Below are 25,207 nucleotides of genomic sequence, written 5' to 3'. Positions count from 1 at the left end.
CAGGGCCTGTTCAATTGTAAGAGCTGTCACACCCAGGGAGGCCCAAAGCTAGACCTCTGTCCCCAGAATTATACTTCATCCACAATCTTCCCCATTTTTATATAATTTACTAATTATGAATCATTTTTACCAAAATCAATGTAGCTTGGATATATAACTGACATTTTACCTTATCATGATCCCAGTTGAATAAAGCTACCAAGCCACATGGTCTTAAGAGAAGAAAGGTTAATATTGGTCCTATTTTTACAAGAAACAAACAAACAAAAATCAATGTAGGATAAAACCAAGTCAAACATCTTTTGATATACTGCATTCATCAAAACTGCTATTGCTTTTAACACATCATAAACTTATTTCTGTATTAGAAAGAAGGTAAAAGCCAGGTACAGTAGTGTATACGTGTGCTGGCTAGTTTTATGTAAATGTGACACAAACTGAAGTCATCTGGGAAGAGGGATCCTCAATTAGGAAAATGCCACCATAAGATGAGGCTGTGGGCAAGTCAGTAGGGCATTTTCCTAATTAGTGACTGATAAGGAGGGCCCAGCCCACTGTGGTTTTCTATAAGAAAGCAGGCTCAGCAAGCCATGATGAGCAAGCCAGTGAGCAACACTCCTCCATGGCCTCTGCACCAGCTCCTGCCTCCAGGTTCCTGCCTCCAGGTTCCTGCCTCCAGGTTCCTGCCCAGTTTGAGTTCCTGTCCTGACTTCCTTTAATGATGGTCTACAGTATAAGCCAAATAAACCCTTTCCTCTCCAACATGCTTTTGTTATGGTGTTTCGTCAGAGCAATAGTAGCCCTAGACTCAGACAGCACCTATAACCTCAGGACCCTGGAGACTAGACAAGATCAAAAGTTCAAGGCCAGTCTGAAATACATAGCAAGACCTTCCCAAGACAGTCAACTAAATGAGGCATACACATTCCAACTGCTGGTGTATAAAAACATAGGGAGAAAATGTGCTTCTTATAATGAATGGAATATAAAATAACTCTTCTACCAATTTTTCATTAAAATATTTATGAGGGGCTAGGAAAGCAGCTCAGTAATTAAAAGTGCATATGACTTTCACGGAGAAGACCCAAATTCTCAGCACATCAAAAGCTCAAAAGTCCTGTGACTCCAGCTTCAAGGGATCTAATGCACCAGAACTCACACACGTGCTCATGTGCACATATAATGAAAAATTAAAACTAGTCTTTAGATACAATAAAATGCATTCTATTCCCTGTGAGACACAACAGTCTGCTCCAGCAGAGGAAAAAAAATCTTTACTAAAAACTTTCTAAGATAACTTTTTAAGGTTATCTTATGATTGGTAGAACACAGTTTTTTCTAAAGCTTTCATAAAAATAAAGAAGCCAAGTGTAGTGGTTCATGCCTGTAACTGTAGCAATGGGAAACTGAGGCATGAGAATTGTTATGAGTTCAAGGTCAACCAGAGCTATACTGTGATTTCAAACAAGGCTGACCCAGAGTGAGGAGACACTTCTCACAAAAACTAAAAACCAAAATAAGGAATAAATAAATTAGCTTCCATTACTTTTAAGGGCATTTAAAGTTTAGAAGCTCTCATTTAACATACACAACACACAGTGTCTTAGGTGTATTAGCTCCTACATACCAAAGCAGTGTACAGAGCAACAGAGGGAAAATAAATCTTAGTCCAATAGAGAAACACTAGGTGAATGTTTGTGTCTGAGTGGATTGTACAGAATCAGTAACGCTACAAAGGCGGCAGGGCAAATTTATCATCTTGTAAGTGGAAAGTAAGGATGAAAAAGTAGACTAGATATGTCCTATCTACTGGAAACATTAGGTCACTGGGTCACAGTTGGATCCGTATGGAACTCTTACAAATAATCAGCAGCATAGATCAACTTTTAAAACTGTAACTGTGTGTTGCTCACACATACAAGTAAAGGCACATGTGACAGGAATATGGCCTGTGTGTGGGAGCTTGTTCTTTCCATCTACCACAAAGGCCACAGGGATCAAACTCAGGTGGTAGTCAGGTTTGATGGCAAGCCTCTTACCAGTCCAATAAATTATCTTTATAAAATTGCCAAAGAATCTCAGATGGGCTAATGAGATCGCTTAGTTCATAAGGTATTTGCCACACAAAGTACAATTTTCAGAACCTATGTACAAAGCCAAGCATGGTGGTACATGCCCACCTTTTGGAAAGCGGAGAAAAGAGGATCCTTTTGACTCAATGGCCAGCCATCATACCTAACCAGCAAGCTGCAAGTCTCAATGACAGACCATGCCTCCAGCCCCAATACCAAGGTGGACACTTTTCCTAAAGAACCCTTGAAATTGACTTCTGGCCTTCAGCTATACAAATAAAAAGGTATGCATGCCCATGCATGCTCACTGTGTGCACATCTGCACTGCCCCCTGCCTCCACACATAGAATTACCATTAAAAAAAAGAAAAGAAAGGAAGGGACAGAGGGAGGGAGGGAGGGAGGGAGGGAGGAAGGGAAGGAAGGAAGGAAGGGAGAAAGGAAGGAAGGAAGGAAGGGAGGAAGGAAGGAAGGAAGGAAGGAAGGGAGGGAGGACGGACTGCAGAACGCGCCTGCCTGTGTTCACAATCCAACTGGCTGTGCTGGAGGTGGCTCAGTGTGAAGTGCCTGCGGCATGGGCATGAAGAACTTAGCTCAGATCCCAAAACTCACTTAAGAAGCGAGACATGGCCGTATGCATGTATAACACTGTGCTGGCAAAGGAGGCAGGGACAGGCAGATCCTTCAGAGACCTGTCTCAAACGGAAATAGAAGTAATGAAGACACCCAATGTTCACCTCTGGCCTTCACATACATACACAAATATATGAATGCATATACATATACACATGAGTATGATACACACACACACACACACACACACAAAGTAAAGTAAGATTTCTGTGAAATATCTGTCATGAGGAAAGCACATAAACTGAAAAGGCCAAGAAGAAACAAAAGACAACAGACTTATGTAGAACTAAGATAAAAAACAAAATGAACAAAATGATATGGAAAAGAAAGGAATAAAAATAAATGAAAAACTATATCGGAAATGAAAAAGAACAGATTCGATATTGAAAACTAAATCAATAATGTAGTAAACAATAAAAGTGCTTATCAATTATGCAGAAATTAAAAACTAGCAGTAGGAGTTAAAACAGAACTCGAGATGGTGCATGCTATGGAAGAAAACCAACTCCAGCAAGCGCGGCCCCAGCACATGTACACTCATACACACTAAATAGGTAAATATAATAAAAAATGTTAAAACCTGAAAAGATGAATGTTTAAAACTAAGGCAGCTAGGGCAGGCATGGTGAAACACACCTTTGAACCTATTGTAGATCTCTGAGTTTCAGGCCATCCTGCTGTACACAACAAGTTCCAGGACAACTGGGGCTACACAGAGAAATCTTGTCTAGAAAAATAACTAATTAGTTAAAAATAAAAAAAGGAGACAGTGAAAATGGGTACAATATTTTTTAAAAGGGAAAGAAATGTTACTCAATCCACAAATAACATAGTACTTTTAAAACTCCTTACTACTTACTTTTATATTAAAAAACATCATAAAAAGGAATAAAAGAAATAAATATAATAAAAGAATCCGAAACTAAAAACCACCTGCATCTTTGTATGAAAAGGAGTTTCTTTCTTTCTTTTTTTTTTTTTTTTTTTTTTTTTTTTTTTTGCTCTTGTTTTTTGCTTTTCAAGACAGGATTTCTCTGTATAGCCCTGGCTATCCTGGAACACTCTCTGTAGACCAGGCTGACCTCGAACTCAGAAATCCGCCTGCCTCTGTCTCCTAAGTGCTGGGATTAAAGGCATGTGCCACCATGCCCAGCCAAAAGGAGTTTCTTTAGCCAGCCAGAATTAAAAGGCCTATGAGATAGCTGCCAATGCTGATAACCTCAGTGCAATCACATGGGGGAAAGAGAAGACTCCCTCCCACAAGTCATCCTCTGACCTGCATACTTACACACACACACATACACACACACACACACACACACACACACACACACACACACACACATACACACACATACACACACATACACGCATACACACTCACGTACACGTACACATATACACGCACACATACACACATATACACATATACACACACACACAAAACTTGAAAAAAAAAAGTAAAGATATCAGAAAAATATTCAAGAGAATTGTAAAAAAAACCTCTTAGCCACAGGCACACTAAGATCTACTTTAGCTGCCATTCTGAACCATGCCAGTCAGTAACACGCACATGCAACAAGCCATTCTCAGATAGTCTAGGGTTCAGAAGAACACTGCACATGCACAATTACCCCAAAAGAGTATTTGAAGAAACTAAGGTAATAAAATTGGAGCCCCGCTGGGAGTGTTAAAGCACAGTTGTACGTGGAGTGTCACGAGGCAGGAGAGCAGACTGAACCATGGGCAGCACATCAAGTTCAAGGCCAGTCTTATAGACTGACAACTTGCTACCACACACAAACTGAGAAAGAAACTGAAAGTGAAAAAAATGGGAATAGTAGTGGCACTCTAAAGCAAACCAGTATGTACAGTGGCATCTAAACTATCTTAATATGTAAGCTGTCTGTTGTTATTTAATAATAAAGATAACCTTTCTAAGACACCGATCTGAGAGTTTTGCACTTCCTTGATCATCTGCATCCATCCACCGACTATCCCCGGATCTACACCCTTTACTCCCAACTTTGTGTCCTCCTTCCCCCGTCAAAGTCAATTTGTGATACTCAAAAATTCTTGGATATAAGGCAGATTTAAGGAATTTGTGTCCACTAAAAAAGCTAATTTTTAAGAGAACAGGTATAGTTTAGACCACTGACTACTGACAGTAGTCGTACAACGCTGGAAGTGCATGTTCAGTACCTCCACTGTGAAAGCTGAAACCTGCGAGGCCCTATAATCCCAGACAATTCTGAGCATTGGCACACACACTAAGTGTGCAAATTCCACACCCATCCTATAGAGATGGAGTCACACTGTCAGGCTGTACGGTTTAGGTATGTAAGAAACATGAATGAATTCCATGGGGCCTGTCCTTAAGATATTTCATTATGTACATGCAAATAATACAAAATCTGAAACATTTATGATCACATGCATTCTGAATGAGGGATACAAATCTGTATTACATAAGAGAAAATATTTTAAAGTGTTCTTGAATTTTATAATTTCAACTGTATTTCAGTATATATGCTTTTCCTCTGGTATTTATGCTTTCTTTTTGTTGTTGTTTTGTTTTTCAGAGATCTGCCTGCCTCTGCCTCCCAAGTGTTGGAATTAGAGGTGTGTACCATCACCACCGGGATTGTATTTATGCTAAGATAAAAAGTACATGAGAGGGCTGGTGAGATGGCTCAGTGGGTAAGAGCTCCGACTGCTCTTCAGAAGGTCATGAGTTCAAACCCCAGCAACCACATGGTGGCTCACAACCAGCTGTAATGAGAGCTGATGCCCTCTTCTGGTGCGGCTGAAGACAGCTGCAGTATACTTACATACAATAAATTTAAAAAAAAAAAAAAAAAAAGTACACGGGACATTTTACACTGTGAAAGCCAAAACTAAAAGAAGAAAATAAGGTTATGTTAAATGTATAAAATTATTATGTAGGTAGCAATACTTAGCCATATGTGTGCTGTTAGGCCCAAGGGCCTCTTTTATCCCAGTCAAGGGGAGTGCTAACCTTCTCTTCCTTCATAAACACTAAATGTACAAAATGACAAGGATAAAATAACAACGCATATGGGTTTTTTAAACACAAAGTGACGTAACAGAATTAAAATACAGAAACAGGCCATATTTTTCATTAAGTATCATAGAAGCAATCATGTTAAAAAGAAACAGAAATAATGACCCAGGAAAAAAATAGGATTCAAGAGGGAATCAATTAAAGAATCCCTTCAAATTACTACAGTGAAATCTATAATGCTATCCAAGTAAACTTGCTACAGTCTATAAGGCAGATGTAGAAACCTAAAATCAGCATTTAGAACTTTATGACAATCTGAAAGCAATTCTATCTCTGTTATATGATTTTTAAAATGCAGCTTGATTTTTTCCTAGTAATTCATCTTATTGTAGTTTCAAGCACCAGGAAAAAAAGTTGCTTCATTATAAATAGTTTAAAGAACTGCTATAAAAGTCATATCAGTCAAGAAGCTTTGTGTGTGTGTGTGTGCCAAATAGCATACACAGAAAACATTAGCGATGCAAAGTAAAACAAAACAGAAATGGAAAACAACTTGTCTGTTCATAACAGATGAGACAAAAATAAATATACAGGATACACAACATTTAAAATCAAAATTTTTAAATGTCATATCTTCCCTATGTAGTTGTATGTTGTTTAACATCAGCTTTTTTAGAAAGGAAAATCATTGTAGCAAAGAACACACTGTGAGCTACATTGCAACCTCCAAAATGCTTTTTTAAAAGTTTAAAGGAATACTCAAAGAACTAACTATATGCCAATAATCTATATCAAATAAGTGAGAAATTAATTGTAATGCAATGTATATAGATTGGTGACATAATAAATTCTAAAAGAAACTTCAGTAATTTGAAAGTTAAAAACCACATAAAAGATATAAAATACTGGCTTTCAAGCATGTTCTCCCATGTTACTTAAGAATTACTATTTGGTTTTGATTTTTTTCTATAGTGTTGAGTAAACTTAACTCTGGAAAAAAGGTCTGACAACCTTAAGTATGTTTATTTTTTTTGTCTTTTTTTTTTCCCAGAGCTGAAGACCGAATCCAGGGCCTTGCGTTTGCTAGGCAAGCGCTCTACCACTGAGCTAAATCCCCAACCCCAAGTATGTTTAAAAGTACATTAATTTACTCAAAACATGCTAGTCTGTGTACCTTTACAGCTTTGGATTCCCTCTTACGCTGAGTCCAGGAGTATCAAATGTTGCATCCCAGATGCTACACAGGAGAGGCGTCTGCACTCCATGGCTCCCAGAAGTCTTACAGAATCTCTACATTACTGTTTGACAGTGGGACCATTATTATTTTTTCCAAAATGGCCACATTTTTATCTTTTTTAGTATGTGATCAGTGAGAGACTAACAATCCAAGCCACTCTAGTGTTATCTAATAGTTAGTTAGGGGAAGGGCCAAGTCACCAAAGCAATGGTTTGTACTGATTCTGTATATTTTTGTGTTAAAGTCACAACTGCATATACAATGTGAAATAGGCAAGACTCAATACTCTGAACATTTATTCAAATTAACATGAAGTATTTTCTATCTATGCTATACAATCTGATCATCTAAAAATATCCTATTTCTTGACTATAACGTCAAAAGAACCGTCTCAAAATAAAAACAAATCTTGAAGAGGAAAAAAAATAAAGACAGGTTATTTTTGAAAATTTTAAATCATATACTTTTAAAGATGAACTCTCCAAATGCCCATGTTGGATCTTTTTTTTTCATTCCTGTCCCAAGTATTCAGGTATAACTCCATCAAAATGTGTCTGAAAAGGTACATTTAACATAGACACATACACACAAATTTACTACTTAAATAAAGAGCATTTATTGTAAGAACAACTAATAGATACAAGCCAATTTTCCTAACATGTAAAGAACATCTCAGAACCAAGACTTCCAACAAGAAAATGAGCAAAAGAGAAATAGTATATTTAAAAACCAACAACACAACAACAAAAACCATATGGACCAGGGATGTAGCTCAGTGGGCAAAAAGCTTAACTAGCTCCAGGTTCGACCCCCAGTACCACATAAACCAGGTCTAGTTAGGAGGCAGGGGCAGGACAATCAAGTTCAGAGTCACTAAATAGTGAATTCCAGGACAGTCTGTGCTACATGCAACCCAACGCTTTGTCCAAACATGTTTGTCTGGTGCTCAGCAGATAGAAAGACAATCTTTACTCTAATAAAGAATATAGGAATCCAAAGACAGATCAGCAGGTAAAGGTACTAGCTGTGAACACCTGGTCCTCAAGTTGGATCCCGAGAACCCATGTAAAAATGAAAGAGAAGATTTGACTCCACAAAGTTGTCTGTCCTCCAACCTATATCATATAAGCTGTGAAACATGCATGGGCATAAACACTATGATGGTTTGAATATGCTTGGCCCAGGGAGCGGCACTATTAGGGGATGTGGCCTTGTTGGAGTAGGTATATCACTGTAGGCGTGAGCTTACGACCCTCATTTGTAGCTGCCTAGAACCCAATATTCTGCTAGCAGCCTTCAGATGAAGATGGAGAACTCTCAGCCCCTCCTGCACCATGCCTGCCTGGATGCTGCCATGCTCCTACCTTGATGATAATGGACTGACCCTCTGAACCTGTAAGCCAGCCCCAATTAATTGTTGTCCTTATAAGAGAGTTAGGTCCCTTTGGTCATGGTGTCTGTTCACAGCAGGAAAACTCTAAGTCAAACACATACAAAAGAAGAAGGAGGAGGAGGAGGAGGAGGAGGAGGAGGAGAACAGAAAGGAGAAGAACAGGAAGAAGAAGAAGAAATCAGTACAAATTTATATTGTACTGAGATCCATATTGTTACCCATCAGATTGATGATAAAACACTTGAGAACATAATCTTCAGTATATGGTCTCATTTCTGGTAGCAGTACAGATTAAATAACCTTATATTATAATTTTTATAATTTAAGAGTGCCTGGTAAAACTTTTTTTAAAAACGTGACACATAAGATATATATGGTCTAGGGTCATTTTTTAGAATTAGTAAGTACTGCTTTCTCAGGTCTCTGAAAGCAGACAGGTAACTTTAAGAAACTTGGATGACTACAGTAGTCTTTCTTACTCCACTTATTAACTATCTAATACTTTCTGTACAGTTAGAACATGATGCAAGTATCTGTGAATGACACACAGAAGAATAATAGAACAAAAGGGAGTAACACAAAGAATGACATGAACCATCAATATATCACTTGTATAGACACCTCCAGCTGAGAGTATAGCTCAGTGATAAAACATCTGCCTACCACACATAGGGTTCAACCCCTAATATTACTTTTTAAAAATTTTAAAAAGTACTACTTATTTTTAAAAGGTAGAAATGTCATACCATTAGCATACTTTGGAAAAATGAGTCAGTCAGCAACAGTGTAACAGATTATAATAATGACCCCTAATTAGCCATACATCCTTAGGAAATCCCTAAAGACAAACCCTGTGATTTGTTTTGGACCATCAAACAAAAAACAATATGAGACTTGCCTTTACTTGTTGCTCCTGTAAATTCTGGCGTTAACTTCAGGTGAAGGGTCATGGCTAGCCTCCTAGAAACACATGGTTCTACGGCACCCTAGCCAACAGCCAGTACCAAATTCCACAGCAAATAAATATTCTTGACTAACCACTTGGCCTATCCACTGATGGCAGACATATAAGCAAGCCCACAGAAAAGCAAGAACAGAAATGTTTTAGCTAATAGATGCCCAGAGTCAGAGATGAATGCAGCTGCTTCTTGACAGGTCTCAGGGGACTGTTGTGCAGCAAAAGTTAGTAAAGGGAGGTATGAGAATAGACTTCTGCTCAAATACACTTCCTAAGGTCCTTTCTGGTTTTAAGCTCCACAGCTCCCACTATCTGTGGAGGAGGTACCTCGAGTACTTAAGTACTTATGTAAAATAGAGTAGCACTTGTAAATAACCTATCTACAGCATGCCCTGCATTGTGAATAACCCCTGGATTACTTATAGTACCAAATACAATAGAATTCTAAGGAAACAGCTGCTATATTCAATTATTTAAGAAATAACAACAAAAACCAAGGCTGCACACATACTGCACGAGTGCAGTTGTTTTTTTCCCCTAAGTACTTTCTCACACTGGATGAATCCAGATATAAAACCTACAGATAGGAAGGTCTAACTATAGATTCACATACTACTTGCTTAATTATCCTAAACTTATAAAAATATTTTCTATTTGATTAGCTGTAAAGTCCACTTTCCTTCTAGGAATGTTTACATAAAGTACTTCAGTCTAAAGGATCACAGAATGTTGAAGATAGCATTGGTCACTAGGGATAACAAGTGCACTGTCACTGTGAGTAAGAGCACACTCACGGTCACGGTCATTTACCAACAGTAGCTACTGCTGTCTTCTGAAAACTCTCGGATCGTGCTCTGGTGCTTGCGTCGTCTAGTGGGCAGTGAGTTAGCACCCGCCCTCTCATGTGCCCCCGCTTGCGTTGTCTAGTGGGCAGTGAGTTAGCACCCGCCCTCTCATGTGCCCTCGCTTGCGTTGTCTAGTGGGCAGTGAGTTAGCACCCGCCCTCTCATGTGCCCTCGCTTGCGTTGTCTACTGGGCAGTGAGTTAGCACCCGCCCTCTCATGTGCCCTCGCTTGCTATGAAGCACCCATGCTACACTCTCAGATGTAAGTCAATCAGCCACCTCACACCTCATCTCCTCCAGTGGAAATGAGGTACTTGTTATTACAGACATGAGGACTAAATTACTTGGAAAATGGTATACAGTAAAGTACAATAAGCAGCCCAAAACCTGTTACTAAAAATAATATTAAAACAATCAACTAGCATATGTTTTCTATTTTAAAAACCTTAAATATAATCAACCAAAATATGATCTTTCTGATTTTGTGGGGGGAGAAAAAAAAAAACCTTAGAAATATATTTACATACATACGTTGAAGACATCTGAAACATTAGCGACTAAGGAATCATTTGACCTATATTCCTCAACCTTACATAGGTTTTAAAAACAGAGGCTTCATTTTTTTATATGTGTACTATAAATTCATAAAAGGCAAAAACAAGCAAAGCAATAAATCCCTTTGACAAGCCACCTTTATTGTAACAATGGCATATGCTTTAATATGTTCTACCATAATTTACATATTTTTAAAGCATTACTAATGTTGGACAATAAGACTCCTTCAAAGAAATGCAGTTAACCTGACCTGTGGCATTGGAAACTGTAGTCACTCCCTAACCAATGATTTACTACCATTGCCCCTTCTGAGGAGAGATCAGACATGGGCATTTCCCTGCCCTACATAAAACAAGATTTTGGTTTTTTTAAGTTATGCCTGGATGGGTGATTATAAAAAAAATGGCCAACTTTTAAGAGGTGTTTTAAATAGGTAATTATCTCATCTACAGACATGAGTCACTGACCAACTACAAAGTCCCTCCCCACAGTGCGCAAGGGATCCATCTACTTTATACTCCTGTGAGGACTACAGAAACTCTACATTTTCCCTTTCACTTCAGCTTGAATATTTAAAGAGCACTTAGTACATATGAAGGAACGAGAAGATTCTAGAGTCAAGCATTACAAAAGGTAACAGTATTCTACTATATATGGAGGACATTTGCTGGTTATTTTTTCCTGTTAATCCTGTGAGGTAGAAATAATTAAAATTTGTTTTGCAGAAAAGGAGATTAAGGTACATAAAAGTAAAGTAACTTGCCCAGGGTATGTCAGCACAGAAGGCAGTAGGACGGAGGAGTTATTGGGGGTTGAGGGGGTTACCTGAGGATTTCTACAAACAATATTCAAAGCAATAAGTTCTTTAATAGCTGGGAAAGGGGCAGGCTTAAGAAAACCAAGGGGATAAACTTTGGGAGTGGTAGAAGGAGCCAGAGGCTTAAAGAACTTGCTATCTGAGTTGTTATTTTAAGGATGAGTACCAACTTCAATGCCAAGGATCACCCACCCCCCTCACCCCCAATATATTAACCAAAATAAATTACTTACTTGAAATTGAGAAAAACAATTTTGAGAGTAATCTTCCTCAGATATATTATTCCATAGTTTTAAAACAAATAATATGATGACAGTTTAATTTTTAAGTTGCTTTTATGTGGCTTGTCTTGGTTTTTATTCTGAAATGAAATTTAGATTAGTCATTTTCTTGTTCTGAGAAACTAGGAGTATGCCAACATGTTTTAACTTCACATTCTTTCACATAGCAACATGTATTCTTACTTACAAAGCCATCTATTTCACATCTTAAACAAACCTAATTTAATATATAAGTTACTTTTTAAGTGTAAATATATGTATATGCAAACTAAAATACTTCTTTTAATTCTTGTTATACTTTCTTGGCAATTGTAAGAAGTATAAGAAAAAATAGAAAACTTTTACAAACTGTCAAATATTAGACAAGGCATTTCTGAAGTAACATTTATTTGTTAATATAGTTAATGTTCTCTGAACCCAAAGAAAATTCAATAATTACCCCCAAGGAAAGTGATTTCAAATTCTTAGTATTTCCCAAAACTATCACCTAAAACTAAAATAGAATTGGCCAGCAAATACATGTAAATAATCTCCCATTGATGATGACTATCATGAGCTTCAGAAGTCACTTTGCTAAACATATGCAATTTCTGCTTCAGAAAACAGTCCAGTTTCCCAACAGTAATTAAACAACCAGAGTTTTCATTTAAATAATTTGAAATACTTAAAAAAAAAATCTGTTAGAACCAGAAGAAACATGGGATCATCTGGAAATCTTCAAAAGAATACTTTTTTTTAAAATCATCAAAAGGTTTAGGATTGTAACTGGGAGTCTTAATTTTACTTCTGATTCGTTCTGGTCTCCTAATGTGTCTGTATCACGTTTGGAGAGTGAGTGTCTTTCTGATGGTCTACAATATCCATTTCTGTATTCTTTATATCTGCATGGCAACTGCAAGTTAACATAATTATTCATAATTGTATCCAAAGTTCACTGTATCTTAATTCACATCATTTCCTCTTACTCAGTATCACTCTAGCATTAAAATAGCAGCTAGTACCAAAGTAACACACACATATCCTTAATTTTAATAAATCCTTAAATTTATAAGTATTCCTTTGAAACAACTAAAGCTGATGGCAACCTACACTATTTAAATGCAACCTACTTAAACTGCAATCTTTTTTTTTTCTTTTTCTTTCTTTATATTAACTGAATGGATTCTAACCCAATGAAGCCAGAGGAAAACATATACCCAGCAAAGGAATCCGAGAAGTATAATACATTTTTGGTTGTGTCTAATTCTAATATTGATTTTCATTTACAGGTGTCCTAAATTCTTTGTTCTATGTTTTACTTATTCTTAAAGGACAGTCATCACACACACACACACACACACACACACACACACACACACACACAGAAAGCTTACTCAAATCTATTCTACAATTATATTCTCTCCTCTTCCAGACACAGTTTTAAATTATCTATCTACAAGAAATTAATAATTCTTCCAATGTTCTGTATTTCATGTTTCAATTGTTATCAATATCGTCCCATTATATCCCTTCAAATTTGAGAGAGAAAGGGCCGATGTAAAGTAGTGAAATCTGTCAAGATTCACAGTTTTCATATGTTGCCCCATACTAACCAACTACTGGACACAGCCTGAAGCTGCCTGTCTAAAACTCATGTGTGAATATTTGTATATATTATATGTAATATATGCATATATTCCCATACAGTTTTTTCCATATATACATATACACATATCTATAATGATGTCTAAAATGGTGTTTTTCCACCCTCACTATGTTACTGGTATTTAACACTTTGGACAACAGAAGAATATACAGAACATCTGCATGGTGATCAGTGGAAAATATACATAAAGAAAAGTTAAGATTTAGAGTATTACAACAGATAATCTTTGACATATAATCCAAAAATTCATAATATGTATGAATTTTAATCCAAACTTCACGTCAAGACTGATTTTTATTTTACAAGGGACACACATCTATTAGTTGCCTTGCAGCCATCTAAGATGGTCCACCAATGCACATCGCATGCAGGATTGCGATTTGGACCTAGAGATAGATGGTCTTTCCCCACCCCATGTCTACCTCCCCAGGTACCTCTGCTTCCTTGTCATAATCAATGAGATGCACCTTGCACTGGATGGCATGCTCCTCAGGTACTCTGAATATAAGCTCAGAGCAGCTCCAAAAATCTCTCTTCCTCAAGAAACAGCTGTGGCTGAAGTCACTCCAGTTAGTAAAGCACTTTAGCGCACTTCAGGTATCTAATGAGAATATTACTCATCCTGGTGTTTATTAGTACCTCCCCCGAAGCCTCCTGTGTGGATTCTCTAACTCACTATGGCCACCCTCCAAGGAGCCACACCCATCAACAAAATAAAATACTCAACAGTACTGTACCAATCATTTTGCAGCTGCTCGTTGCAATTATTAGGACCTGTTCCCTGTCTTCTGCTTTACTAATGCCTGTAAACTACAACTTAACCAGTTTTAATCACTGCTGGCAATTACAGTCACCAAATTTTCCTCTACTTCTGAGGACAAGAGTACATATGCATTCTGTTCTGTTATCTCTATCTAAAGCACACTCCAGTCTTTTCACCTCCCTTTTCCTCTGACATGGCCCTACTGCTGCACAGGTATTTTTATCACAGTGCTGCCACAGGTATTCTTATATTTCATTTGACACATATGCAAAATGTGAAGCATAAAAGCCTTGAGTGGAATTGCTGATCTATAATAAAAGCGCACTTTTAATTTTGAACATTTCCAAACTGCTTCACATGGGGCACAAGGACTTTATTATGATCTTACCACCATGTCTGAGACTGCTGCTCTCTTTCTTCACCATTCTCTACTTATCCTAAGTAGCTTTGCAAATATGATAGATGATGGAATAAGCTGCAGCTATAATTATAACTTATAAGGCATACTATATACATATTACATTTTTCACATAAATTTTCTTTGTTTGCTTCTCTATTGGTAGGAGCTATTTATTGGGGAAAACGTGGGCCCTTTTCAAAAGTACAAGTGAGCTTACAACTTTTATTGACCTCTTACCTTGTGTTTTTTCTACAAATGGAGTTTTATTTGTGTTATAAAATTCAGAATCTAGCTTCAGTGCTATTTTTTCATACTCTGAAAGCCATTCATCATTCCTAAGCTACATTAAAAATATCCTCCTGTTTCTTATTTCACATGCTTTTGACAACTTTAGAAGCCAATTTATTTTTTGTCCAGAATAGCAGCAATCTATCTAAAAAGATCATTATTTAATAATCATGTCTCAAATATAAATCAAAAATAGTATGCTTGTTTTAAAGTACTAACATGAGTTTATTTCTGAGTTTTACTCTGTTACATTGTTAACGTCCTAGAGCTAGCCCTCAGCCGTAGAGCACTCACCTAGTATGTACAGCTCCAGAGTTTGACACTCATCACAAGAAAGCACACCTTCATACATCTACTCTCACACTTTAAAATTAAAACAACTTCACAAATAGATATACCAACTAAAAATTGCTAGTTTGCTTTATGAAAATGCTTTTGATGCTTTCTCAATGAATAATCAAGATCAAAACACTGTAATGCAATTAATTATGCACTTTAGTGAATATTTATTTTGGAGACCCAAATGAGTCTCGTATCTTTTTCTTACCATGCTTCTGAAACACATCTAGGAAACTGGCTTTTTCTTAACAAATGTGTGAGAAGTCTTTTACAACTATTAAGTCAATATATGTTATCTGCAGAAAAATCTGAAAAATACAAAACACTTTCTACAGAGAACCAACCTTCATATTTCAATAATTTTTTCTGGATTTAAATGCTATTTTGTAAGCTAATATTTTCACAAGTTATATAATGTAAAACATGATTTAGGAATGAATGTTTTGCTGGAATATGCTCCATTTAGGAAACTGAGATATATGAGTTAGTCTCTGTGACGACCATGTTCTGTGCTGGTTAGCTTTTGCAATGGCTGCTCATGTTTCAAGCACACTGGTAAGTATAGGCCTATAATTGTGAACAACAAAAACCACCACTAGCATTTCTGGAGGTTACAATGAGGGAAAACTAGACATTAGTCTGCAACATACACAGAATAATAACTACAGCAATGCTACAAAGGAGCTTTACACTTCTGGGTAGGGAAGGCTTCCCTGAGGACAGATAAACTGGAGTCTTACAAGAAGAAAAGAATATTCTCCTCATAGGAAACAGCAGGTACAGCACCCTCATTGTGGGAGGGAGCACAGCAAGAAGGGGCTAACATAATGCCAATATGGCTGGAGTACAAAGAGCAAGGCAAGAAGAATATGGCTCAAGCCATGACTGAACAGAAAGGTAGGGCCACACTATGTGTGGACAGGTGGTTGACAGCACGTTAAGACAAGAAATTTTGTCTGTATTCTAAATATAACTGAAAGCTACTAAAACATATAGGGTGATGTAATCAGGTTAACATTTTGGGAAAAAATCTGATTACAGTGTAGAAATCAGATTACAGGGGCAGAGTAGATTGGGATTAAACCAAGATTAGGAGGCTATTGCAATAAATGCCATCAAAAATGCTAGGAGCTTGCACTGGGATGGTGATGGATTAATGAAAGTAGATGAATTCAAAAGATAATCAGATTTGCCAAAAAGATTTATGTTCATCGATTAAAATCCCTGAAACTAGAATTAATGGGTCAAAAGGGAACATTTCAACCACCAGTTCCTTGGCGTACTGGAGTCACTGCTAAGCTAAAGCGAACATTTCAACCGCCAGTTCCTTGGTGTGCGGGAGTCACTGCTAAGCTAGCCACTCAGAGACAAATGTTTGTCATTTGTAAATTACTCTGTAACTGTTCCTCTATTCAAACTGTTTAGTTCTTAAAAGATTTTAAATATGTGATCCATACTTCCTTCTTGAAGCCTTCCGTGGATTTCCCTGTCAAGGTGGCCATCGAATCCTTTCAGAGTCATCACTATAGCCTACATTTCTTCATTAGCCTAATCATTTTAGGCTCAGTTTATATTTACATGTTTGTTGCTTCTGTTTGGAGTTTCTGGAGGGGACCCCTGCTGTAATGAGGACTCACAGAATAGGTTGACACACACAGCAGCTTCTCCATACTGTTCTAGACAGAAGAGGGTCCCTGTCTGTTCCTAATGTGCTGATTTGATTTTAGACAAATATAATATGTAAAACTAGTGAAACTTTCTACTCAGGACTTCAAATACAAATTAAAGTGGTCAATTTTGTTTGTGATTAGCATGACTAGATCTGTGTGCTCCAAGAAATCTCTAACAATTATAACTGAATAGGTCTTACATGACCTTAAAATATTTTTGAATGTTTACCTAAAAGAATGAACAAGAAAAAAAAAAAGAACAAGATTCTCATTTTTTTATAATCTGAGTTAAGCACTATAGTTTACAAAATCATACTCATTTCAAATATATTTAATAATCTACCAATTATAACAGTTCATTACAGCTAAGTTTATAAAATATAAGAATAAATCAATCAAGTAAGCACCTATAACTCATGTAGAATTCCAGAGTTATAAAAATAAAAACTCATCTGATTTCACGTTACTACCTACAACAATCAATACAACTATTTACCAAATAGGAGGAAAATGTACAAGAAAGTAGGAGTAAAAGTTCCCTCCAGGGATCCAGAAAGCAAGCAGCTCCCTCTACAGTCTGTTTGGCCTACTTTGTTCCAAGGCTTAGAATGTGAACACCTTCCTAACTCCTGCTCTGCATCTCAGCAGGGAATCTCTTTCAAAGGGTAACTATGTTTAACCAGGTGCGGAGAAAACAGGGGAGAGTCTCAAGTAAGCTCAGCAGGAAGGGAGTCCAGCAAGCAATGAAGCAAAAGTTGAGAAGTGGATTCTGGGCAGCATCCCCTTCCTCACCAGAGTCAGGTCCTCACCAGGATTTTGTGTGAAGTGAGTTTCCTGAGTAGTTACAACCACACAGATATAAATGAAAAAGACATTGTCCCATACTTTATTCACATTGCTTTTCCCCACAAATTACTAGAATGTTATTGTAATTTTTTCTACAATGATAATGCTTGGGACAAATCAAATATGTTCAAATAACAATGCATCAAAGTAATGTTCAATAATGTTCAAGGCTTTTTTAAAAATGAGCTTAGCTTAGGGATCTGGAGAGATGGCTTAGCTGTGAAAGACTAGGCTCACAAAAAAAAAAAAAATTTTAGTGTAGTGCCAATGAGATGGCTTTGCTGGTCAAGGCACCTGCTGCCTGGCCTGATGGCCTGGGTGCCAGGAGCCCGCCCACAAGGTGGAAGGAGTCTCTCTGACTTCCAAACATCACCATGGTGGGTGAGTACTCATATAGACACACACAAGGGAATGGTGCATGCGTACACATCTACACACACACCATGGTGCTTGAATACACACACGCATACACACACGCACGCGTCCAGATGCAAAAAAAAAAAAAAAAAAAAAAAAAAAAAAAAAAAAAAAAAATTAGTGAGTTTAAAGACCTAACTAAGGGTTTCTAAAAAGTAACTCCTTCACTCACATGAAAAAAATAAAGGGACTTTTATAAGGAATCACTATGTTCAATTAGCAAATGATCAAACCAATCAGTCACAGATTCACACTCAAGTCCGAATATGCTACTTAAAAAAAAAAAAAAAAAAATTCAAATTTCACAAACTCAAAACACAGGGGTTTAAATCCAAGACATTTATTTACATTCCTCCAAATGTGTCCTTAAGACAGGACAGCAAAAGTTAACCGGACTGTTTCCTAAAGCAGAAAATTTCTTTTCCTGCAATAGCAGTAATCCAATCGACTCAGAATTTCTAATTCAAATAGCCATTTTGAGAGAAATTTTTTTCTGACAATACTGGATCTCCTTTGAATAGCAAATTCTGTTTAAGAAAAAAATCTTTTCTCCAAATCAAAGAATTAAGGACTTCCGAAGTTAACACTTACAAGGTAAAGACTTACAGGTGTTACAAATGTTCACTAACATGATTTGCATGTTAGTAATAGGTCTGAACTTTGTAATAGTAAATTTGTTTTCATTAAAAACTCTAGCATTCAGATTTTTGTTTGGTTAGTTGGTTTGGTTTTTCAAGACAGGGTTTCTCTGAGTAGTCCTGGCTCTCCAGTACTAGCTAAGTAAGCCAGACTGGCCTTGAACTCAGAGAAGAGATCCACCTGCCTGGGCCACCAGGGATTATAAGCATTCAGCGCCACACCCAGGAAGCACTGATTTTTAATAAAATATTCGCGCCTCTCTATTATGTTAATTATTTCCAAGTTTTAAGTCTACATGGCCTGGACTAGTTTTCTTTGGGAAGAGAATTTAAAGCAGGAAATTCTACAGCATAGTTTTCACTGAGTCTGGATTAGTATTGATCCTACCTACTGGGGGGGGGGTGTCTGACATTAAAAACGCTTGATTTATAAAAACTGGAGTGTATGCCAAGGACTTCAATTTTTTTCTCACGTCGAGGAAACAAGATTTGTTTTATACTATGTACGGAATTATTTTATTGTTTTCTCTCTGACCTCAGCACCAAGGTATCTCACCAGCAGGTAAACTATCACCACATATTAATGAACCGATTACTGAGTCCTAAGCTGACATTTACATTCATCTATGTGTCATGCCAGAAACTTTTGTTTTAACCTGTGAATTATACCTTTCAACCTGACAATCCTTAGCAACTTGATGTTTGGTTTTGCCTGTATCAACAGTACTTATTTTTTTCTTCATTTATATCATACACTTCCAAGTACACCACAAAAAACAGAGGGTTTCCTCTTTTTAATTGGAGGCTGGCGACCTACTGTAAGATATTCAAGAAGAAAAGAGAAATATTTCTTATGAAATAGTTCGCATTCCAACATTCAGAAACATATACGCCAGTCTATTTGTAAAAGATACTCTTTCACAGAATTGTGCTGATAGCAAGTGGAATTCATGTAATCTCACAAACAAAGCTTTCCTACATAATAGTTTAAAAACCACTCAGGGATACATAATTAGTGAGCGCAGGAGGAAAACCTGTAACTTAACCACCACACAGACTGGACCAGCACAACAATATCCTATCAGCATGCTGCTCTACAACTTGAAAATCAACTTCACTATCATCCTCTGCAGCTGAAGGGAGAACAGGCAGTATATCACCCTGAGATTCCAAATCAAAACAAAGACAGCACCACAGTGCTTAAAAAGGGAGAACATGATAATGCCTCTGATTTCCCAGTTTTCCACGTCCCACAGGCTATACTTTCTACCAACTGTTACCAGCATTCGGACTCTCTATCTTCCAAGGTTCGCAGCATCAAACTCTATTTGAAAAGGGAGTCTTTTACCCAGCCTTATTTATGGCATTGACATTGCTAACAAAGAGAATTCACATGAAAAGGTAATAGCTTAGAGCGAGTGCCTGTATTTTGGAAAGTGGTATCTTGGTAGTCCACCGAAGCTGACTGTAGTAATAAAGATGAATGGCGACGAAGGCAAAGAGCATCAAGTGGGAAATGCTATCTAAAACCCCGTAGGGCTATACCTTGGTAAGAACATCGTCCTCCAGCGTACAGCTTTATCATTTCATGTTAACAGTTTAAAGCATGTAAAAAAAAAAAAAAAAAAAAAAAAAAAAAAAAAAAAAAGCAAAAAAGCAAAACTGAAAAATAAAAACACAAAAACCTTGTTCATTTGGTCTCTAACCTATTTATACTATAAATCCCAAGGAGCGTTCCAGAACATAGCTTGTCATTTTCCCCCACCATTTCTTCAAAATGGCTTTTTTTTTTTAAATCTATTTTTAAAATGCAACCCTACAACCCAGCCTAGAGGCATTTTAAAATGTCTATGCTGCTGAGCTTGGCTGTGTTTCCTAACGAATCCACCCCCCATTAGGTGTAATATTTTATGTGGGGCGACACAAACACGTAGTTCCTATTTCCATGGATGCACATTTCCTGAAAACACTGCACCCGAGGATGCCGCTCTGTCCCCGCCGAGGCATTCAACTCTCCACAGTCACGACCGGCAGTCACTGAAGAGCCACATGGTCACTTCAATGAGAAAGATTATCTGGCCCCGGGCGCCACTTTCTACAGCCACAGCATCTCCGGCAGGGGCAGAGGAGAGCCAGGGTGAACGGAGGCAACGGGGAGCGACGGGCAGCACGCCTGACACTTCCCCTCTGCCCGGCAAGCCAATTCTATATCGGGGCACTCGGGACCCGCAGCGAGCGGCCCGGGTCTCGTCTCCACCGGCAGCCGACCTCTAAGGACCCGGGAGCTCGTCCTTGGGGACGAGGCTCAACCACCCGACCCACCGAGAGAGGGACTCCAGCCCGCCCGCCCGCCATCCCCGCCCGCCCGCCGCTCGCAAAGCAGAGACCGGGCGCCTCTCGGCCGCGGAGGGGGACGCAGCGCTCGCGCGAACCCACAATGTTATTTTATCTTATTTTTATTTTTCATGTTGCGCCTCCTGTCACGCGCGCGGGAGAGAAGGCGATCAGAGTCGAGAGGAGGGAAAGACTCCGCGGCCGCGGCCACCCGGGAGAGGGCCGGCGGCGTGCGCGCGAGCGCGAGGAGGGGGGCAGCCCCGACGACCCGGCGCTCGCTCGCTCGCGCTCCCGCCCGCTCCCGCTTACCGCTTACCTGCCGGGGTCGCCCCGAACACTCGGACGACCGGCACCTTCTTGACAGGGAGCTGGGTGAGAGGGGATCGGCAGATATCCAGCCCCGGCAGCGGGCTGGCCATGTAGTAGTCGGCAGTCACGATCCGCACAGAAAACATGTTCGCCGCCGCCACCGCCACCGCCACCGCCTCCCGTCCGCCCGGCGACCTGGCAGCAGCGGCGGCGGCGGGCTCCGCACAGGCGCCTCCTCCTCCCCTTCCTCCTCGGTTCGCCTCTCTCTCACCCCGCCCCTCGCACGGACGGCGGCGGCGGCGCGCGGAGGCTGCGGAGGCTGCGGAGGCTGCGGGGTGCTGCTGCTGCCGCCGCCTCCTCCTCAGACGCTCCCGACCAGGGGCAGCGGGAGAGGAGCCGTCGCGCGTTCGTCGGGTCGGGTGGTGCCGCTGCTGCTGCTGCTGCTGCTGCCGCCGCGGCCGCCGCCGCCGGGAATCACACGGGCTCCTCGGTCCCAAGCTGCAGCTCTTGTTGCCATGATGATGATGTCACGGACGCAACCACTGGGGGAGGGGAGCGGAGCGGAGGGGAGGGGAGGAGGGGTGCGCGCCCGCGCGCGTGCGAGGGAGCGGCGACGGGGGGCCGCGGGCCCCGGGCCGGGGACCGGGGAGGAGGAGGGGGCCAGCGGGCGCGCGCGCGCCCGGGGCTGGACGGGGACGGGCTGGGCTGGGCTGGGGGGCGAGAAGGCCTTCCCCCCCGCTGGGAAGACGCTGGCGGGGGGCCGGGCCGGGCCGCGCGGCACTGCGCGCGCCGAGGGATCGATGATTCGGCCTGCGGCAGGGTCACTGCGGCGGAGCCCGGGGAGCGCCGATGGCATCGATGGGCTCGGAGGGGCGCCGGGGTTTCGGCCGCTCCTCGAGTTCCCCTCGCCGAGCGCCATCTCCCATCGTATTGGAAGAGGCGGGGGCTGCGGCACAGAGGGTAATTTTTTTGTGTGTTGTTTTGTTTTTGTTTTTGTTTTGTTTTCACAAGGTACCCGCGGGAGACCGGAGGCGCGGCGTTCGATCTCGTGCGGCCCCGGCCTCGCAGGAGGGTGGGAAGGAAGGAGGGATGGCGGCGGGCCGGGCGGGGCGCTGGACGGGCCGGCCCTTCTCAGGTAACGCGGCGGCGGAGGAGCTGGAGCCCGGGCCAGCTCGGGGGGCGGGGGCGCGCGGGGCTCGGCCTATAAAAGGGCCGCCCTGGCGCTCGCTCCCTCCCTTCATCCCTCCCTCCCTCCCCTCCCCTCTCCGGGCGAGCCTCGCACCCCGCCTCGCCCTCCTCCTCCTCCCCTTCTGCGGTGCTGCAGTGTCTGCGCCCGGCCACTTAATGAGATTTATTCACGCGCGGCCCTGCCCAGCTCTGCCCAGGCAGGGCAGACACACACAGCACCGCAGGGATTCCCCACCGTCGCGTCCTTCTCGCCCCCGTCCCCAGCCTGCCCCTCTCGCACTAGGACAGCCGCGGTGGGTTCCCCCGCGCGGGCTGCACAGCCACGCGCGCAGCACGAGCGAGAGCACGGAAGGACTCGTCCGCCCCCAATCACCTCCCTCCCTCCATCCACTCCTCTCGCGGCAGCTCTCCGAGCCCCGAGAGCTTTTCACAGAAGAAAAAAAAAAAAATGTTGGCAAAAGGGAAAGGCTCTTAAAAGTCGGCGTGTTTTCATTCACTCGCCGTGCGAGATTTTACTACAGGTTTACGCAGAAGGAAAGGGGGGTGGGGTAAGACCAAAAAATAGACTAGAATAGAAACCAACTTTATTTGGAGCTTGAAAAGGAGAATGAGCGGTGCAGTTAGGGATTGAGGGGTGCGGGGGCAACAGATGCTGCTGGTGTGGATGTTAAATTAGAACCTATGGGTTTTGTCTGGCTTGCTCACTAATATTGGGCGTGACCTCGGACGAATAATTTGGTTTCTTTGGGCCTCGTATTCCTCGAGTGTAAAACGAGGGCCTCTCTTAAAAACTAATCATTGTGGGTAGTCGCCCCTTCCCCGCCCCCCATTCCGCCCCAACATAAAGATTAAAGTAATAGGAAGCAGAAACTACAGTTTCAGCTTTGAAATTTGCCACTGGAATTAGAACACTTGACAGTCACTATCCATCCAAAGTAGAGCTCATTCTGTCCCACTTAAAAACTATACAGGTGCATTTTACTGCTTGTTTTATTGCCCTGTATTTGGAGTGGGGTGAGAGCTCCTTCTTCCAAGTCATTGTGAGTTTTCACATAAGATCAAAAGGCTTGAAGGGACACATCGCAGAAAGCAGCGTTCTAGAACATAAATGTTAATATGAATTTATGCTTGTGGTGATTTGAGATTGATCAATACAATAAGTTTGCCTCTAGGGCATCATAAGTGGCAAGACTGGGTTGTAACCTTCCAACAGCTATAGTTCGGAGAAATTTTTAAAAATTGATTTAAGTATTAGAAGACTATAGAAGCGATTTTAAAATATGACTTCCACATACAGGCCTTGGGTTCATCTGCAGTGTATGAATGCACTTACCACGTGTTTTTTGGTACAAATAAACATACAATCAGAATGTCAGATGGACAACATCAGTGATTTCCATGATGTCCTGTAGCACTTAGGATTTTTTTGTTAATTTTAATATTTTGTCACTAAATCACATGTTGTGGGGATGGAGCATGGAAACCTGTATTCTTAGCAACCCCACCAGCCAGCCCTGAATATCTCAAGCAGTATAAAATTGAGACTACTATATTAGATTTTGATGAAGTCCATACATAATTTTTAGATTATATTGTTTCTGATAGACATAAATTAAAGGTATCAAAGATTAGATCTTTCTAGAACAAGATTGTTTTTAAATTATATTTTTTAATTAATTTGTTTTTATTTAATGTAGATTGGTGTTCTCGCTGTGTGTCTGTGTGAGGGTAGTGGATTCCCGTGGAGCTTACATACATTGTGAGCTGCCACATGGGTACTGGGAATTGAACCTGGGCCCTCTGGAAGAGCAGACAGTGCTCTTAATTGCTGAGCCATCTCTCCAATTCCTAGATCAAGATTCTTAACCAATACCTCTGGAAACATTTGTTATTTCAAAAGGCACTTAGGACCACTACTCACATCCTAAAGCTCCAAGGAAATAATGCTCACTCTGGAAACACATATGCATCATGAGATTAAGAATACTGTGTTTGTCACATGTAGTTTAAAGTCAATGATCAAATAAAAAAAAAAGCCCTGATGACAGTCTCCTAACCACAATTTAATAGTGTTTTATAACTATATTCCTCCTGAGAGAAAAAAAAGTTTTAGCACTTTCAATTAGTGATTCAATTTTAAATTTTAATTTACTAGGTATTTGAGTTTGTTTGATAACTGTCAGTTTATTTTCTCATCTATGAAATGCATAGTAATTCTTGTTTTAACTTTCCAGGCATGTAACAGACTCAAAATTTAACAATGTGGGTGAAAGTTCATATCCAGTGACTACTCATTTTAAAACATCCAAAATCACTTGGAATTCATTTGTTTGTGTACAAAATGTAAAATGCCAGATGTGAACTTAAATACCATTATTTAAGTAGCTATCATTTGCTAAGCAATGGGAGTTATGGTGACATGGTCTCCTTACAGAATATATATACCAGAATTACAAGAAATATATTTTAATGATAGCAATTAATATTTGTCAGCTATTCAAGCTCATTGACATTTATCATCTCACCCATTTACTCAAAGCCTTTCAACCCTTCCAT

At 40.2% G+C, this 25,207-nt stretch overlaps 1 protein-coding gene and 1 pseudogene across 6 annotated transcripts in view; both read right to left on the bottom strand.

Annotated features, from left to right (window-relative positions):
- The window catches only part of Rev3l (REV3 like, DNA directed polymerase zeta catalytic subunit), a 147,230-nt gene extending 125,208 nt beyond the window's left edge, over window positions 1–22,022 (bottom strand). For 3 of the 6 annotated variants that reach the window (XR_004112322.1, XM_031347764.1, XM_031347769.1), the window contains exon 1: window positions 21,471–21,746. Coding sequence is in view for 3 of the 6 variants with exons in the window: in XM_031347764.1 (XP_031203624.1) it covers window positions 21,471–21,609 (139 nt within the window). In the remaining 3 variants the exon portion in view is untranslated. Of the gene's footprint in view, window positions 1–11,766; window positions 11,895–19,489; window positions 20,432–21,470 lie in introns of those variants that run through there. The other 3 variants (XM_031347768.1, XM_031347767.1, XM_031347765.1) reach the window with 3 other exon arrangements.
- Window positions 5,609–5,744, bottom strand: LOC116075593 (annotated as a pseudogene).
- Window positions 22,023–25,207: the final 3,185 nt, after the last annotated feature.

Source organism: Mastomys coucha, unplaced genomic scaffold (assembly GCF_008632895.1).
Source record: "Mastomys coucha isolate ucsf_1 unplaced genomic scaffold, UCSF_Mcou_1 pScaffold3, whole genome shotgun sequence".
Lineage (NCBI taxonomy): Eukaryota > Metazoa > Chordata > Mammalia > Rodentia > Muridae > Mastomys > Mastomys coucha.
This window is presented reverse-complemented; position numbering and strand designations above follow the sequence as displayed.